The sequence below is a fragment of the Quercus suber genome, unplaced genomic scaffold (assembly GCF_002906115.3).
Source record: "Quercus suber isolate HL8 unplaced genomic scaffold, Cork oak 2.0 scaffold_310, whole genome shotgun sequence".
Classification (NCBI taxonomy): Eukaryota; Viridiplantae; Streptophyta; class Magnoliopsida; order Fagales; family Fagaceae; genus Quercus; species Quercus suber.
The window spans coordinates 16,422-36,323 of NW_027069766.1; the positions used below are offsets into that span (position 1 = coordinate 16,422).

General features: G+C 30.4%; 1 protein-coding gene across 1 annotated transcript; it reads left to right on the top strand.

The window, feature by feature from the left end:
* Positions 1 to 8,899: 8,899 nt before the first annotated feature.
* On the top strand, positions 8,900 to 13,050 carry LOC112024194 (oligopeptide transporter 5). Its single transcript, XM_024056842.2, has 7 exons — positions 8,900 to 8,984; positions 10,126 to 10,565; positions 10,666 to 10,763; positions 10,899 to 11,471; positions 11,619 to 11,877; positions 11,952 to 12,134; positions 12,260 to 13,050. Exons 1-7 carry the CDS (start codon positions 8,900 to 8,902, stop codon positions 12,881 to 12,883), a joined length of 2,262 nt encoding a protein of 753 aa, XP_023912610.1. The 3' UTR covers positions 12,884 to 13,050.
* The last annotated feature ends 6,852 nt before the right edge of the window (positions 13,051 to 19,902 follow it).

The window sequence follows — 19,902 nt, forward strand, 5'->3', positions numbered from 1 at the left end:
AAAAAAAAAAAAAAAAACCTACTTAGCGTGATATTTCCTATCTAGTTCACCTAATTAAGATTTTTCAAATAAGGCTTAAACTACAAAGAGAATGGTAGACAATAGTTTCCCAATTAACAATATGAGCAATACGGATAAATAAAAATAAATAAAGAAGAAGCAAAAAGACCAACAGAATGAAAATTATTGAGGCATAAATAGAATAAAATAAGTGAAGGGGAAAAATGTCTTACTTTTTCTTTGGAGATCATTGAGTAATTCTTTACTTACAATGGACAATTTATCTAGGCGTGGTGTTTATGTTGAAGCAGTTTGTCCAATATGCAGAGGTGGACCTTTTTTTACGTGTACTACATTGATTTTTTTTAATTAAGATTCTTATCAACTTATATATTAAAAGGATCAAATAAAGAATTTAGATTGTAATCAAATTATGATTTTTATCAATTTAGAAATTATAGGAGAAGAAAAATAATATATATTTAAAAAGCATCAAGATGAAAATAATATATATTTAATAATATTTTAGATAGACACAACTGTTATAGTTGTAAATCAAATACTACTTTCTTTCATTACTTGATTTGTCATATTTATCTAAAAACTATGTATATATCTATTCTTAAAATCTAAAAATTTATTAAAATTTCTGCAATTTGGTGAAGCCACGTGGCACAACCATGGCGTCTAAGCCCAACTTTTATTATATATAATATAATATGATATATATCGATTAACAAATTAAAAATTAATGACCTAAAAAAATTAGCATAAATTCGTATCTAATATTATGGCAAACATATTGACATGTACAAATAAATTTTTGACATATGGTGACATGATGTTGTCTATCCATAGAATACCAACTAAATGTAAGAAGTTGCCATATGTCATTATAGTATTCTTTAAAAAAAATGTTATTGTTTTATCTAACTTTTAATAAACTAGTATATTATTTTGGTAGTTTTATTTTTGTAATTATTAGTTATTATTCATTTAATGATAATTACTTAATGACATTATTGAAGGAAATTAATCCTTGGTACCACTAAATATTTTGGTTGTTTTTTTTTAAAGAGTTTAAACCTATAGTGTCTGCTTCTGATGATAGCTCTTTATCATCAAACTAAGATAACTGTTTTTTTAATTATTAGTTTAATCTTCTTTTGGAAAGTTTTTTCTTTTCTTTTTTTAATTATTAGTCAATTAATGCAATCTCAAATATATATATATATATATATATATTGAATAGAAGTTGGAAGGGGAAGGATTAGGAAAATTTATAAACAAATGACAAATTAAAAATTAATGGTAAAAAAACGAATGTAAATATCATAATAAAAAAATGTATTTGCCTCAGTCAAAAATTTAAATTATACACACGTATCTAACATTATAGCAAACATATTGACTTTTATAAATTAATTTTTGACATGTAGCTTTGTTTTTCCATATAATGCCATCTAAATGTAAATAATTACCATATGTCACTATAGTATGCTTTGAAAATGAATACATTTTATATATATAATTAGATGTTAACAAGAAAAGCATGCTCATTGGATAATGTAAAACGCATCAAAATGCAAAATACATTATACTGTTCACAAAAAAATTTGAAGAAAAATTTATAAAATTGAAAAATTAACCACAACATATAACAAAAGTTGATAGAAAAGCCTTAATTGAATAAACTTGAAAATTAGAGGACTGAAATAAACAAAAGCAAAATTAGAGCACTAAAATGAAATCTAAAAAAATTTAGAGGGTCAGTTTTGCATTTTACCCAAAAAAATATGTACAAAAACACCCAAATTCGGTAAGGCAGTTTGCATAAATTTTTACAACTTGTTATGTAAATATGTATACATAAACAATAGTGGCACTGTAGCATTGTTTTAAAGCTTTTTATTCTTTTTTTTATTCTATCTTGCCTCCCTTGTCTGATTCTCTCTCTTCTCTCCTTCATGTAAGATTATTTTAATGTGATGTATTGTAAAATAAATAATGGAATACAGGAAGTTTTGGTGAAGCAGAATGCAATTTATAAAAAAAATAATAAGTGGATTTGAATGCTCTTGAGCATCACAATCGTGGAGTCATAAATTTAGTAATTTAGTATAATAAAAAGCTATTTTATCTATTTTACCATCTCAGTTTATAAAATACCTAATATCAATGGTTTTATTTTAACTTTTAGCACAATAAAATATTATACATAATATAATAAAATAATATATCTGCTACAATAAATAACAAACATCACTACCAACACAATAAAATAATATAACTTTTAATAATCTTTTTTTTTTACCTTCTTAGCTACGGTGCACAGATCTTTGGCTGTAAACTGTAGCTCAAAAGCCAATTTTTTTGGCTTTCCCTCTACTATTATTGCATGCTTTTTAATATTAATGGTACTAAAATGCAATGTGGCTAAAAATAGCAATATTGTGTTGCATTAGTAAAAAGCAACATAATATTGCTATTTTTAGCCATATTACTATTTTTAGCACTACCAATACTAAAAAGCACAATGCAATGGTAGAAAAAAAGCCAAAATTTTTGGCTTTTAAGTTATAGTGTACGGCTAAAGATGGCTATGCACTGTAGCTAATAAGGTAAAAAAATATATATTTTATTGAAAATTATATTATTTTATTATGTTGGTGGTGGTAGTTAGTTATTGTAGTAGATACATTATTTTATTATATTATTTATATTATTTTATTGTGTTGAAAACTAAAATAAAATCACTAAATAATATGATGTCAAATTACTAAATTTATGGTTTCACACGTGGATGCTCTAAAGAAAGCAACAAAGGCTATGCTCTCTCTCTCTCTCTCTCTCTCTCTCTCTCTCTCTCTCTCTCTATATATATATATATATATATATATTTTTTTTTTTTTTTTTTGCTGCTAAATAGGCTACTACTATTTTTGATTCCAAGAGACAAAAGTTTGAAATTTTTTTTCAGTTAAGAACGAAAGTTTGAAATTGGTTTGGTTTTAAAGGATCAAGAGAGCAAAATAACATATTGGAATCTTCCACATCAACCAGAAAACAGTGCATTAAAATAATAAGACACATTTTTGGAATTATGGGCCTTTAGCTTCACAAATTATCCAACAGGCTGACAATTTATGAGAATTAAAAAACTCTGAAGGGGCACATAGATCTAGCTGTTGTTTATTTCAAGGACTAAGGAGTCAATATCATTGTAACATTACATGCTCTACTACTATAAATTGGAATGAGAACTCACTCAAACATGGTTCATTATCTTCTGTAGTTCGCCATCACTTTGTCCTTTTAACAAATTTAATTCACAGCTTCAAACTGTCCCTATTAGGTTTACTAGTCTAGTCCTTATCTTTATTGCAAGTAGTCCTTATCTTTATTGCAAGTTACGCATGAGTCATGACATGGTCTCTTGTGAGAGGGAGGTATAGTGAGTTGGGTGCATGTAATAATTTCTTCTTTTATAGTCCTCTAATATTGTTCTTAAATGAATCTCTGCTCAACTTGCTAGGAATTACACATCATTACCAATATTATATTTCCCTAAAAAAAAAAACTAATATTCTATAAGTTCAATTTCTAGGTGACTTGCTTATTGGCCCTATTATCAGTTTCACCATAATTTCATGACTATCTTATGGCATTTTTTTTATGATAAATTGTAAATTACACCCCTATAGTTTTGAGGTGTTTGAATTTTACACTTTGAAATTTCAAAATTTGGAAGTTTGGGATTTTACACCCCTATAGTTTTGAGGTATTTGGATTTTAATCCATGAAGTTTAGGAGTATTTGAATTTTACACCTAACGTTTTAGAATTTTGATTTTACCTCATAAATTTCAGGAGTGTTTGGATTTTACTCCCTAAAATTTGGAAGTGTTTGGATTTTATACCACAAAGTTTCAGAATTTTGGAGTGTAAAATCCAAACACTCTCAAACTTTAAGGGTAAAATATAATTTCAAAAACGTCAGAGTGTAAAATCCAAACACCCTAAACTTTATGGGTAAATTTCAAATTCTAAAATTCCAAGATATAAAATCCAAATACTCCCAAACTTCAAAAGTGTAATTTGTAATTTACCTTTTTTTTTTTAATAGTAGGTTTACGTTTATTGGACAACACACTCAAACATCTCAATTAGAAAATTTCTAGTTTTGTCGGTATATGTAATTCAAGAAAGATTATTATTTTTTTAAACATTTTTGGCAATAGATTTAGGCATTTCTTCCTGGGCCAGGCAGTGGCGACGCCACTCAGAGCCCAGGGTGTTCCCAGGAACACCCTGGCTTGAAAAAAAAAATTATATATAATAATTAATTTTTTTTATTTGTTTACCCTTAAAAAAAAAAATAGGAACACCCCCAAGCAATATCAGGAACACCCTCAAACTTCCAACTTCTATTCAATATATATATATATATATATATATATTTGAGATTGCATTAATTGACTAATAATTAAAAAAAGAAAAGAAAAAACTTTCCAAAAGAAGATTAAACTAATAATTAAAAAAACAGTTATCTTAGTTTGATGATAAAGAGCTATCATCAGAAGCAGACACTATAGGTTTAAACTCTTTAAAAAAAAACAACCAAAATATTTAGTGGTACCAAGGATTAATTTCCTTCAATAATGTCATTAAGTAATTATCATTAAATGAATAATAACTAATAATTACAAAAATAAAACTACCAAAATAATATACTAGTTTATTAAAAGTTAGATAAAACAATAACATTTTTTTTAAAGAATACTATAATGACATATGGCAACTTCTTACATTTAGTTGGTATTCTATGGATAGACAACATCATGTCACCATATGTCAAAAATTTATTTGTACATGTCAATATGTTTGCCATAATATTAGATACGAATTTATGCTAATTTTTTTAGGTCATTAATTTTTAATTTGTTAATCGATATATATCATATTATATTATATATAATAAAAGTTGGGCTTAGACGCCATGGTTGTGCCACGTGGCTTCACCAAATTGCAGAAATTTTAATAAATTTTTAGATTTTAAGAATAGATATATACATAGTTTTTAGATAAATATGACAAATCAAGTAATGAAAGAAAGTAGTATTTGATTTACAACTATAACAGTTGTGTCTATCTAAAATATTATTAAATATATATTATTTTCATCTTGATGCTTTTTAAATATATATTATTTTTCTTCTCCTATAATTTCTAAATTGATAAAAATCATAATTTGATTACAATCTAAATTCTTTATTTGATCTTTTTAATATATAAGTTGATAAGAATCTTAATTAAAAAAAATCAATGTAGTACATGTAAAAAAAGGTCCACCTAATCCTTCTTCTTTTTGCTATTTAAATTGTATTACTACATGTAAAATCTTCAACATAAACACCACGCCTAGATAAATTGTCCATTGTAAGTAAAGAATTACTCAATGATCTCCAAAGAAAAAGTAAGACATTTTTCCCCTTCACTTATTTTATTCTATTTATGCCTCAATAATTTTCATTCTGTTGGTCTTTTTGCTTCTTCTTTATTTATTTTTATTTATCCGTATTGCTCATATTGTTAATTGGGAAACTATTGTCTACCATTCTCTTTGTAGTTTAAGCCTTATTTGAAAAATCTTAATTAGGTGAACTAGATAGGAAATATCATGCTAAGTAGGTTTTTTTTTTTTTTTTTTTTTTTTTTTTTTGGTGTGCTACTTATTTTGGTTTGTTAATAATAGAGAGAGAGAGGTTGAGATCAAATAATAGAGATTATTGTTCACAACTAAAGGCCAAAATGGATGTTACTATTGAAAGGCATCACTTCTCAATTCTCATCATATCTCAACGCTAATGAATTTATTTATTTTATTTATTTTTTTGGTTGGGTGAAAATCACTCAAGTTTCAGTGTCTTCTCCCATACTTTCAAGGACAAAAATTATATTTTCATGTATGTCTCTCTACTTTGTATTTTTAAATGTTTAGTTATTTAGATTATTCTTAATTACTGAATCGAGGTTTCCACTTAAATATGCTTTCAATCATTTTTTTTAATAGCTTTTAATTATTAAATTGAAGGTTTTTCCATTTAAATATTACTTGAGCCTTAATCTCAATATATTATGAAAAATCCTTTTATATTTCTTTTATGTATCTCATTTTATATTAGTTATGTAGTTATCTATCATCTTTCATTCAACTATTTTAGACACACACACACACACACACACACACACATATATATGCTTTTAAAACACTTCAGTCTCACACAATAAGCATTAATTATATAACTTAAAAGTAAAATATTCGTTTATTTTTTATTGTTTATTTTATTATTTAATTTTAATGAAATTAATAAAAAAATTGTTTACATTTGAATTTTAATTAAGTCATGCATCGCACAGGCATAACACTAGGGCTTAGAAGCCGTGGTTGCGCCACATGGCTTTACCAAATGGCAAAATTTTTATTAAAGTTTTAGATTTTAAAGAACTAAAAAGAACAGTATACTACCAAAACTCTAATTTATTCTTATCATTAAATAAAATTAGATTAACATTATTTTTTATTTGTTAGGATATATTTCTTAAATTAGGGGATAATATTTAACATACAAAAATTTAATTTAGATAATATTCATCATCTAATTAACATTATTTTTTTATTTGTTAGGATATATTTCTTAAATTAGGGGGATAATATTTAACATACAAAAATTTAATTTAGAGGCTTCACCAAATTGCAGAAATTTTATTAAATTTTTAGATTTTTAAAGAACTAAAAAAGAATAGTATACTACCAGAACTCTAATTTATTCTTATCATTAAATAAAATTAGATTAACATTATTTTTTATTTGTTAGGATATATTTCTTAAATTAAGGGATAATATTTAACATACAAAAATTTAATTTAGATAATATTTATCATCTAATTAACATTATTTTTTTTATTTGTGAGGATATATTTCTTAAATTAGGGGATAATATTTAACATACAAAAAATTAATTTAGATAATATCTATCATCTAAATTTTCTAAATTTTAATATTATTAAATTAATATTATTTTATTAGAATATCAAGCTACAAAACTTGATTATTAAGGGATAAGCACAATCCAAATTCTTCAAGAGGTGATTAATATAAATCTATCCCAAGAAACAATATATATTTCCAATAATTTAATTATCTCTATCTATTCCAAAAAAACAGTGTATATCTCCATTAATTTGATAATTTCTACGTTGATGACATTTAATATATATATATATAATGCATTTTGTTTAAACTAATTTTCTTATCTTTGATCTAATTTACATGCTTAGGGTTAGGGTCTTAGAATTAATGATTAAATATGGTTAGAATTAATAGATTAATTTTAACAATTTTCTTATTTGATTTTTATGTTACATCAAATTATCAAGATGTTTTTTTTTTTTTTTTTTTTTTAATCTTGATTGAATCTATTGAAACATATAATTATTTACACATTTATTTTATAAGCTTTTTCATAAAACCGTGCAACGCACGGGCCTATAACTTGTATATATATAATCAAAGACCTCATACGAGAGAGTATAATGTTCTGCCATGTGGCACACTCTTTAAAAAGAGAATTGAAATGGTCTTAAGCCACATCAGAGACAAGAACAAATTTAAAAATATTGACTATTTCTTTTATTTGGTTCAATGTTTCAGGACGATTTTTTGTTTCCTTTGGTTCAATGCTTTAGGACTACTTTTTGTTTCCTTTGACTTAATATTTCAAGGCTATTATTTGTTTTATTTGGTTCAATGTTTCAAGACTTTTCATTTCTCTCTCTCTCTCTCTCTCTCTCTCTCTCTCTCTCAACACATTTTTTTTTTTTTTTCATTTCCATTCACCCTTTTCACTCTACTCTTTTATATATATATGCCCACAACCCTTTATGTTATGTCATCTCAAACACACTCATATAAAAAATAATATCATTTACCTTTAACCTTTCAGCGAAACTTAAATAACTCTAACATTATTGTACCATTTGATCCTAACTCGTATGAGTAGGATGTGATCAAGGAAGGGGGCTAGCGTTTTTTATTTTGTGACAATAGCTTACAGTTTTGATGTTGAAGTTGGGCATTGTGCGTGGATTTTGTGAAGGATGTGATTAGATTTGAGTCTTTGGGTATTTGGCATTCCATAGTGGTAAAGTCATATTTTTTTTTTCCTTAGAACGAAATAGAAAGAAAAATAAACCTTCTAATTTATTATTTATGAATTTAGCTATTTTTAAAATTTTGTTTTAGGTTTTTTACTACTACTTTGTGCAGTATGAGCTACAATGATAAAAATAAAAATCGATAATAATTTCAAAGTGTTTTCCACCTTTTTTTAAAGGATATGAAACCGAATTAAAGAGAATTAAATTTTGATAAATTGATGTGTTTTAGCCAATTTCTCTTTATTTAATCATGTTCCTTTTATGTTGATACTTACAAATGATTTCCTTAATTTCATTGAGATAATGAATTGGGTGTTTTAGATTGGAGTCTCCATATTTGGTTATGAGAATGGAATAGTTGAAGAAATGTTTGGGAGGTCACTTAAATTTATGTAATTTTTGGATATAAAAGTATTTAATACTTTAAATTCTTATTTAAAGATTTCAAAATCATTTAATCAATTTAAAAAATAAAGTATACTTTAAACGGTAAATATTATAATATGTTATAGTCTTATAGTGTTATAAATTGATTTCAAATGAAATTGTAAAGTATCTATACATCGTGCGGAACATCATCTAGTTTTCCTAATAATACTACCATCAGCTCATATATTTCTAATAGCTTCATCTTATTCATTTTTTTTAATTAATTTTTTTAGAAGTGTAGGTAGTGAAGCATGGAGAAATCAGATACTAATGTGCTTCGTTTATCTTTTCAACACAACAATCTTGATCCAGCTGCCCATACTTCTGAAAGCTCTGGTAAACATCTTCCTTCTGAGTTTCTTTGTGTCATAAAAGGAATAATATCATCATACGCGGGGAAAAAAAAAGATAGTGTATCTATTATAGCTCAAAATTATCACATCTTTATGCACATCTGTTATTTTTAATCAATATGAGCTGAATTACAATTGTGAGAATTTTAATAGACAAGATAATTAAAAAATTCAAGAAAAAATTATTAAATACTCCTAGAGTTGATATATTATGTATTATTTTGGGTCGGGTTCAGAGCCACCAGCAACCCAACCTGATAACAATCGGGTTTAACAGGCCGAAACTTAACCCAACTTAAATATTCGGGTCCATAATCAGGTTGTTTCTTGGGTCTCGGGTTGAACTTGCCTTTTCTTTTTCATGTTGTTTTGGGCCTCTTTGTTTTCCCAAGGTTTTTGGGGATTTTCTCTATGACATAATTGAGAGAACCGTATTTTAAATAAAAAAAAAAAAAATTCAGGTCAAGCAAAACTTTATAAGCACCCAACACTGACCCGAAAGTAACAATAACCTGAACTTAAGACCTGAAACCCAACCCTAATAGACTCATACCTGCCAAAAACATGTCAAGTCGGGTTGGGCGAGTTGGGTCCCTACTCGTCCCTCGTGGACATATGGTACTCAAACCAATTACTTCTAGAGTAATTAATTTTTTCATATGACCTTTTTAGATTATGTCATATGTCATATTTATGTATTAGCTGGCTTATTTTTATTAGTGAAGAATACCACAGGAGTACCAAATAATTGAACAAAGTTTAGAAGATATTCTTCAATGGCAAGCTTTCTCAATCTTGAAAATATCCATTATCTTATTAATGATCCACGTTCGAGTAGTGCAGCATACATTTCAGAAATGCTTGCCTGCAAGTTCTATCGAGTACTGACAGAACAAGAGAGAAAATACAAAGCCAGAAAGAAAATAGTTCGACAACAATTGATGTTGAGAAAATTCATATATAGGCCAAAAGCAAGTGTGAGTAGTTTAGACTTGACTTCATAGTAGATTTATTTCAAATATGTTCAGACTAAAAGAAGTTTAGGATATTTATGTAACTAACTCTATCCTATAATCTTTCCTAAGATGTTGTATCTATCTCTTTTTGTTTTGGTGGCTTTGCAGAGGAAGTAAATGATTCTCCAATTGAACAAGTTCGACTCACAGTCCCAATTACAGATGATCCAACATTACCCTGCTTGACATTTCGAACTTGGTTTTTAGGGATCACATCTTGTGCTGTTCTGTCCTTCGTTAATCAATTCTTTGGTTACCGCCAAAATGCATTACATATATCATCAGTTATAGCCCAAATTGTAGTACTTCCAATAGGAAGGCTTATGGCAGCATATCTACCAAAAAAATTCATTCACATTCCAGGGACAAAAAGGTTCTTTTCGTTGAATCCAGGTCCCTTCAACTTGAAGGAGCATGTCCTGATAACCATATTTGCCAATTCGGGTTCAAACTCGGTTTATGCAATCAATATTATCACCATTGTCAAGGTGTTCTATCATCGAGGGATTCATCCACTTGCAGCTATTTTGTTAAGCTATACTACCCAGGTGATTTGCGTTTATGCTTTACTGACTGAGATTATATGATTACACTTATTGGAATTGCTTCATTTTCTTCCTAAATGATTTAATTTTATGGATTATTCAGTTGCTAGGATATGGATGGGCCGGACTTTTTAGAAAGAATCTTATTGATTCATCATACATGTGGTGGCCTTCCAACTTGGTTCAAGTCTCTCTATTTAGGTGCCACTAGTTCCTCGCTTTGCTGCTTCTTTTCTCTCTCTCTCTCTCTTTCACTATAATAAGTACATGTATACACATATGCATAATGGAAATATAGTTTATCATCTCTCTCAATTCAAAAATTTGAACTTGTAGGGCATTGCATGATGTTGAGACTAGGCCTAAGGGAGGCCTAACCAGGCTGCAGTTCTTCCTTATGGTCCTTGTGACAAGCTTCGCATACTATATTGTTCCCAACTATCTATTTCCATCCATAACTGCTCTGTCTTTTGTTTGTTGGATATGGAAGGACTCAGTCACAGCCCAACAAATTGGTTCTGGTCTTGGTGGACTTGGTATTGGCTCGTTTGCCCTTGATTGGTCCACTGTAGCTAGCTTCCTAGGATCACCCTTAGCCACCCCTGGATTTGCCATCATTAACATAATGGCTGGTTTTTTCATTGTTCTCTACGTATTAATTCCTATTGGTTACTGGACAAACTCGTATGAAGCCAAGCGATTTCCTATTTTCTCATCGAGTGTGTTCAATGCTGATGGTGGAAAATACAATGTTTCAGAAGTTTTGAATGATAAAACCTTCCAATTTGATCAACATGGATATGATGCGTATAGCAAAATTCATCTCAGCATCTTTTTTGCATATACTTATGGTCTAACCTTTGCAGTATTGGCTGCAACAATCTCTCATGTTGCACTCTTCCATGGAAGGTATTTTGAAATTATCCATGAAAAGAACATTTGTGTATAATTATTTGCCTATTTTACTTACATTTTTCCAAGCACCTAACTATTCCTTATGTTACTTTGTGCTCTCAAAGGTTTTAATTCTTAGTATCTTTGCTTTTCTTTATGCAGACAAATCTGGCAACAAACAAAGGCAACATACAACAATGAGTATGGGGATGTGCACACTAGACTTATGAAGAAAAACTATGACCCTATCCCTCAATGGTGGTTTTACGTACTATTGATCGTTGTTGTTGGACTTGCCATTCTTACTTGTGAAGGCTTTGGCGGACAATTGCAACTCCCTTACTGGGGAGTCCTGCTAGCAGTCGTCATGGCTCTACTCTTCACTCTCCCAATTGGTGTAATTACTGCTACCACAAACCAGGTATGGTATTCAGAATATAATTTTCTGTCCTCTTGTTCTCTGTGTTTGATCATTATTGTAAAATCTGTGTGCAGCAACCAGGACTTAATGTCATCGCTGAGTTGGTTATTGGTTTCATGTATCCCGGGAAACCTCTTGCAAATATGGTTTTCAAGACCTATGGCTACGTCAGTGTGACGCAGGCAATAATGTTTCTGTCAGACTTCAAGCTAGGCCATTACATGAAAATTCCTCCAAAATCCATGTTTATTGTTCAGGTGATTTCTTTCATTTACAAAATCTTGTTCTCAATTTACCACCCTCTACTAACATATTGCTAGAACCACTGGATATTGAGCTAAAGAGTAAAAATACTAATATTTATCTATGTTTTCAAATGAAGTTGGTGGGAACTTTAATTGCATCCTCACTCTACTTCGGCACATCTTGGTGGCTTCTAACCTCAGTAGAGAATATATGTGAACCATCTGAACTTCCAGAAGGAAGCCCGTGGACTTGCCCTGGATATGATGTTTTCTATAGTGCTTCCATCATATGGGGTGTAGTCAGCCCAATTCGCATGTTTGGCCGTCTTGGACTGTACTCTAAGATGAACTATTTCTTTCTCATTGGCTTCCTAGCACCACTGCCTGTGTGGGTACTCTCACGCCTGTTTCCTGAACAAAAGTGGATAAGCCTCATTAACATGCCAGTCTTCATAGGAGGATCAGGTGGAATGCCACCTGCCAGGGCTGTGAACTACCTGTGTTGGGGAGCTGTTGGCATTTTCTTCAACTTTTATGTGTATAGGAGACATAAAGGCTGGTGGGCTAGACACAATTACATTCTATCAGCTGGGCTAGATGCTGGAGTTGCTTTCATGGCCATGCTTTGCTATTTCACATTACAAATTAGAGACATCAATGGAATGAGGTGGTGGGGATTGGAATTAGATGATCACTGCCCACTAGCTAGTTGCCCCACTGCCCCTGGAATAGAGGTTGAAGGGTGTCCTGTATTCCATTGACAGTATTATATTGTGTAGCTATATGCGCTGGGATAGAAAGTTTATGTACATATATTTCAGCCTAGTATATGCACCAAAGCTATATCTTTTTCTGTAATGTGATTATCTCTACATTTCAGACCACAAATCTTTGTATAGGTCCGTTTGATAATGGAAGACTGTTAGCTTCAGGGTTAACTAGTTAAATCTGTATAATATCTGTATAATATCTAAATAAAAGCTGAAGCATATAATTTATTATTGTTACACTCTTGTTAATTTTTAATATTTGGGTTGAAAAGTATGAAATTTTATTGAATTTGGACCAAACTCTTTAGTTTTGGGCTAAAAAATACAAACAAAGTAAGCATTAGAAATTAGAGATATAGGCCCTAAAAAACATTAAAAAAGATAAATATTTACAAAATTACCTTAAAATTAAAGTTACAATAATATAGGCATTAGTTTTTGAAAATAATAATAATAATATAGGCATTATACTTATTTTTTGAAAGAAAAAAAAAATGCTACAATTCTAAAATTTATAATAATTTAAACTTAATATAAATATAGCATGTTACGTGTGTTTCATAGAATAAGAGTGTACATTTTTTTTTTTTTAATAATATTCTTCGATATATTTAAATCAGTCAACTGATTTTGGAATGGGGGTCTACATCATATGTTTGATTACATAAAACTAATATAAAAATATAAAATACTTTTAAATAACATATGCACTATTTAACTTATAAATTTTACATTATATTCTTATAAAATAATTATATTATATTTTCTCATACATCGCGTGAGTTTGTGACTAGTTAAAATAATACTCCAAAAAAAAAAAAAATTGTTTAGAGCCACATTAACATACTAAGATAATGTAACAAACTATGGCATCAAAATGAATTAGACATGCAATTTAAAAAAGTTGCGGTTACAAACAAGAATATGTTTAAAAATCAACAGAATTCAGGAAACTTTTCCCTAAACACAGAATATGCCTTACCTGACTCATAATTTAGCTTGAAATGGAACCCATACCAAACCGTGGCTTGATCTTAATCCATTGAAATAGATAGTTGTTCAAAGTAACTAACAGTGTTTAAGACAGCCAAAGGCCTTGCAGCTGAATTGGTACCTCCCCATGAGCAAAGTGCTTGGGGGTCTAGGGGGTAAAGGGTTTGAGCTGCGAGGTTTGCAACATGTTGTAATTATCTCTTAAAAAAAAAAAAAACAAAATAGTGTTTAAGACAGAAATAAATTGGTTGAAAATGGCAGATCTATCAAATTTTCTTTGTGGTAAGGTGAATTTATCATGCTAATTTATTGAATACTTATACAAGCCATATGGCTAAGTCAATCAACCAACACAGGAAACAATAACAGTTCAAAACGAGGGAAAAAAATAAAAAGACAAGGAAAGATAACCAAAACAATCAATATTGTAGAGTCTGCATCAGAACATCCACCTCCACCACCTTTGCCTTCACCACCACTACCTCCTGGTGCAACAGTCGGTGGCATTAAAGATAGGATAGTAATTAATGTGGATGTGTGTCTAGCATCCTAGCAGGATGGAAATTAACAAATAGAATATGGCTATGCATGCTTGGATAAACACATTTAACAATATGGTTAGTGCACAAAAAAGGTTACGATTAAAGTAGCCCTGCTAATTTCAAGCTTATTTTACGTATTGAGTCCATGCTTAACTAAGGCTTGAACTTCATCGTTATACAAAATAGAAATAGATAGTTCAGACTTTAGAGTAACAAAGATGGCAATATTGTTATACTTTTGATGGTGGTGTACTGCAAGTGGATAAAAATACTCTCTCCCATTCTGAGTGTTATACCTTTCGCTATACCAACTGCAACTTTCCATACATTATACATACATACATATATATATATATAGTGTAAATTGGTGAAACAATCTATTTACACAAGGTTAAAGAAAAGAGAGGAGAAAATATGACATAAGGAACTTACGTGGTTTGGCAATATGCCTATGTCCACGGGAGGCGACTGAATAAAGTTTTACTATAACTTTAGAGATTATAACAATAACTTGAAGATGCTCTCACAGAAACTCAAACCCCAAGTACATCTTTGGTTCTCTCACAAATAAATAAAGAATACCTTATTATATTTAAACAAAAGTTGCAGGACACTCTAGCTTCCTATCTCTGGTGCACACATAGAAAAAGCTCTATTTACTATCTCTCGTAGGAACTCTCTCTTGCATCTTCTTTCAAACTCACCCTCTCTATTTATAGCTAGATGTTTAGTCGAAATACAAATAGTTTTAGCACATGCAAGACTTCTATTGTTAAGGAATTCAACAATAGTGGCCAAGAATCCATGCAACATTTAGGCTACGTTTGTTTCACATGAAAACCAATTTTGGAAAGTATTTTATAACTTTGTGTGTGTTTGGCACCAACTGAAAATATGGTTAAACTGAAAACGTTTTACACTTTGACCGTAAAATACCCCTTCTCACCTGTAAAACCATTTTCATAATTGTTTTACCTTCAAACCACATTTTATAGAGAGAGAGAGAGAGAGAGAGAGAGAGAGAGAGAGAGAGAGAGAGAGAGAGAGAGAGAGAGAGAGAGAGAGAGAGAGAGAGAGGTTTGAGTTTAAGTTGGACGTGTTAGAAAGATAGAGTTTCACTTCTTGTTAAGTTTGGATTAAACAAAATTAATTTTTTTTTTTTTTAAAAGGATAATGATGAGTATGAGTTTATGTTGGACTTGTTAGAGAGATAAAGTTTCTCTCCTTGTTAAGTTTGGACTAAACAAAAATAATTTTATTTAAATATTGTGCTGACATAGAAAATTATGAGTTTCAGAGGTTTCAGTTTTATATATATATATAGATAATCGCCCTAAACCAAGAAAAGCCAAATCTTATTAGATCAATTTTATTATAAAAATAATTTTTTAACAATTTTGATTCAACCATTGCATCATTACATGAAAAGAATCCTCCCTAAGAACTAGAATCCTTTCACACAAGTTCTTATATATTTTCGATGATGCATAAAATTCAATGTGTTGGTCGTCCAGTGCGGCAATTGAAGTACTTGAAGAACAAAAAGAACGAAGAACTTACAAGAGAGCATCGGTGGATGTCCGCCAAAAACCCTCTGAAGGTTAAGTTAATGATAGAAGAATCTCCAATAACTCGAAAGTGTAAGTGTTAGGAAATTTCACATACCTTGGAGAAGAGGAGACTTGATGCTTATATAGTGGTGTAGGGCTAACCAAGATCCCATGAATATAGAATCTTTCCTTGTAGGGAAAATATGGAGTTAATGTTTCAAAATCTTAAGGATTTACTTCCCATACTAGAAGGATACGAATATGTAGAACGATTTTTGGACGTGGTGTACAAGTTCTTTCCATATAAGGATGCATAAGTGGAGAACATGCAAATGGTGTAAGACTAAGTGTAATCCATTGTCGGTATTCGGTCACCCGACGGGTACTTTCCTACCCAACAGTGAATGTGAGTAGAGAGCATGGTTGACATTGCGTCGTAATCAACCCAAAGGGTAAAAGGAGACCAAAAGGCAATCCAAACCCAAAGGGTAAAAGGGAATTGATGAGCAATCCAAACCTGACGGGTAAAAGGAGACCGAAGGGCAATCCAAACTCAAAGCGTAAAAGGGGACTGATGAGCAATTCAAACTCGAAGAGTAAAAGGAGACCAAAAGGTAATCCAAACCCAAAGGGTGAAAGGGGACTGGTGAGCAATCCAAACCTAAAGGGTAAAAGGAGACCGATAAATGGGGATAACCAATAAATTATGGCTTTTGCTCATTAATTGGAATTGTAAATTATTAACAAATACAATTTTTTTTTCAAAAATATAATTATGCCTAAACATTACATATAGTTTTAAGAGTCCTGTTAATAGGGTCATCTATTAATAAAGCATTTCATGGCAAGTATTTTCCCACTTTTAAATAAGAGAAATGATATGTTCACAACATTTCCACAACAAATTTTAAGTTGTAAGTTATTTCTAGCAGTTATTGATGGGCAAAAAAGTAATTTCAATGTTAGGAAAAAATTAAAACCAACAACAACTTACCACGTATGATTTATTGTGAAAATGTTATGGACACAACACTTTGTTTTAAATAAACATATTAATAAGAAGAGCATTCTCATTGGATAATGTAAAACTCATCAAAATACAAAATGCATGATATTGTTAACAAAATATGCATAAAAATACCAACGTCACTTTTTGCATAAATCTTTACAACTTGCTACAATAGTTATGTAAATAGGGTTTGGTTAATAAGTACCTTTACAACATTTGTTAATGAACCATTTTAAGAAACTTTTTACCACTTCTATGGGAAATATAAAAAGCTATCAAAAATGTCTTTTTTTTTTCTTTTTCCATAAAAAATTTTTAAAAATATTTTCTAAATCATTGTTGTGGCATGTATTAACTTTTCCCACATAGATATGCATAACTACTAGCATAGTGAAAAAAAGTTTTATTTATTTTTCATTCTATCTCACCTCTAATGCCGGGCTCTTTTCTCTCTCCCACTATAGCTTATTAGCATTAATATAATATTATAATTTTAATGTGATGTATTGTAAAATAAAGAATAAAATGTAAAAAATAATGTAAAAGTGGTTATACATAAAAAGTCATGCTAATGAGTCTTCTTAGGATATTGGTTAACAATCTAGTTAAATAAAATTTTTATTAAAAAAAAAAAAAAAACAATTAATGTTTTGATAGCTTTTTCATTTCCTATAAAAGTGATGTCAAAACTTTCCTAAAATGGATTGTTAACCAATACCTTAAAGGCATTCGTTAACATTTCTCATATATAAAATTAATTAATTAATTTTTTCCTGTAAGAAATTGCATTTTTTTTTAAATAAAAGGGATGAGAATGCTCTAAACTAACACAAGCTACTACTATCTTTGGATTCAAGAGACAAAAGTTTGAAATTGGTTTGGTTTTAAAGGATCAAAGAAGGAATAACAAATTGGAATCTTCCACATCGGCTAGAAAACAGTGCATTAAAATAATAAGACAAATTTGTGGAAATTTGGGCCTTTAGCTCCACAAATTATTCAATAGGGTGAAAAGGAACATTTATGAGCCTGAACAAATTTTGAAAGGACACAGACCATGTTGTGAGTTGTCACATTCACAGATCATCATCTTGCATACTACTATGAATTGGAGTGAGAAAAATCACTCAAACAAGGTTCATTATCTTCTGTAGTTTGCCATCCCTTTTAACCAATTTAATTCACAGCTTCAAAATGTCCCCAATAGGTTCACACATCTTATAGCAGGCCTGGCCTAGGTTTGCTAAGGCCTAAGGATGGAGATTTAGTGATATATTATGCATACCAACAAAGGGTCATGGATGATGGAAATAAAACTCCTCTCTCTCTTTATGGTTTCAGTTATGTTTCACAAGTTGCATATGTCATATGTGATTTTATTATTATTTAAAATAATAATTGTTTATATATATATAAATACCTTGAATAGTAATGTCAGTAGATTAACATTACAAGAAAGCATTAAATGCTATCTTGCATAAATTGTCAGAAAGCAAGGAACAAAGTTTGACGTACAATCTTGACAATGAATGCTTGCATGCCTATGTTAGAAAGGGTGGCTTGATCAACAAAGCCAAAGATTTGCAATTTAGCAAATAAGCAACAACATCAGTCCATGTAATTTTGCAACAAAAATATACTTTTTTTTCACACTTACTTTTACAAAACATCCACATCAATTTATCTATTCTATCATCTATTTTATTTATAATTTTTATTATATCAAACAAACCACTACCCACATGCCCCACCCACCTTTTTCTTTCTTTGTTGTGAGAAGAAAACAGATGAGAGAGCAACATGACGGGGAGAGAGAAAAAAGAATAAAAAAATCATTTGCACATGAACAATAACTGTGCATATATACACAATTACTATTCATGTGCAAAGCAATTTTGTATATTTGCATATTTTTACAAGTACTGATGTAGGTATTTTTTTTTTTTTTATGTTAAAATATGCAAAATTAAGTATTTTTTGTATTTTGTAAATTTTTGCAACCACTAATGTAGTTGCTCTAAACATGCGTGAAGAAAACTCTACACTCTTACATTAAGGCTGTGTTTGGTTCAATGTAAATCGAATTCCGAGTGTAAAATGAATGCAGGGAAAAGTGAATTCCCGTAAGGAAAATGAAATCCAGGTGTTTGGTTCTACAATGGAAAATAATCTAGAAACCAATTTCTGGTGTTTGGTAACATTTTAAAAATGTTATTTTCTTACAAATTTTTCACATTTTCTCAGAATCCAAATAAATTTTATTACAAAAAATTTCAAAATGTACACTTAACACAACCAAAAATCAAATAAAAATATTTAAAGTCATAAGACCAATCGTGAGAGAGAGAGAGAGAGAGAGAGAGAGAGAGAGAGAGAGATTAAGTGACAGAGAGAGAGATCGATTTATGGGTGACTTGGTGGTGGCGACAGTAGTGGTGACATGGACATGGTGGGTAGATCTAAAGGTGGCGGCTCGATCTAGGAGTGGGTCACTAACTGGGTGGTTCAATCTAGGAGTGGGTCACTCAAACGGTGGACAAATCGGCTCAGGGGTGGATTGCTCATGGCAGTCCGATTGGCTCAAGGGTGGGTCGTTCATTAGGTCATGGACTCACGGTGGTCCAATCTATTTTCCAGTGGCTACCCTGAGAATGAGGGATGGATCGACGGAGGACGAGGACAAGGGATGGGTCAGTGAGGATGAAGGATGGGTCAGTGTGTTGAGAACGAGCTCGATCTTGGGGGGTCGAGAACGAGATCGATTTTGGGTGGATCGGTCTTGGGTGGTGACGATCTAGATGGCGGCGCTGATTAGCTTCCAGTGGTGACTATGATGGCGACTCTCTCTCTCTCTCTCTCTCTCTCTCTCTCTCTCTCTCTCTCTCTCTCTCTCTCTCTCTCTCTCTCTTCCTCTCT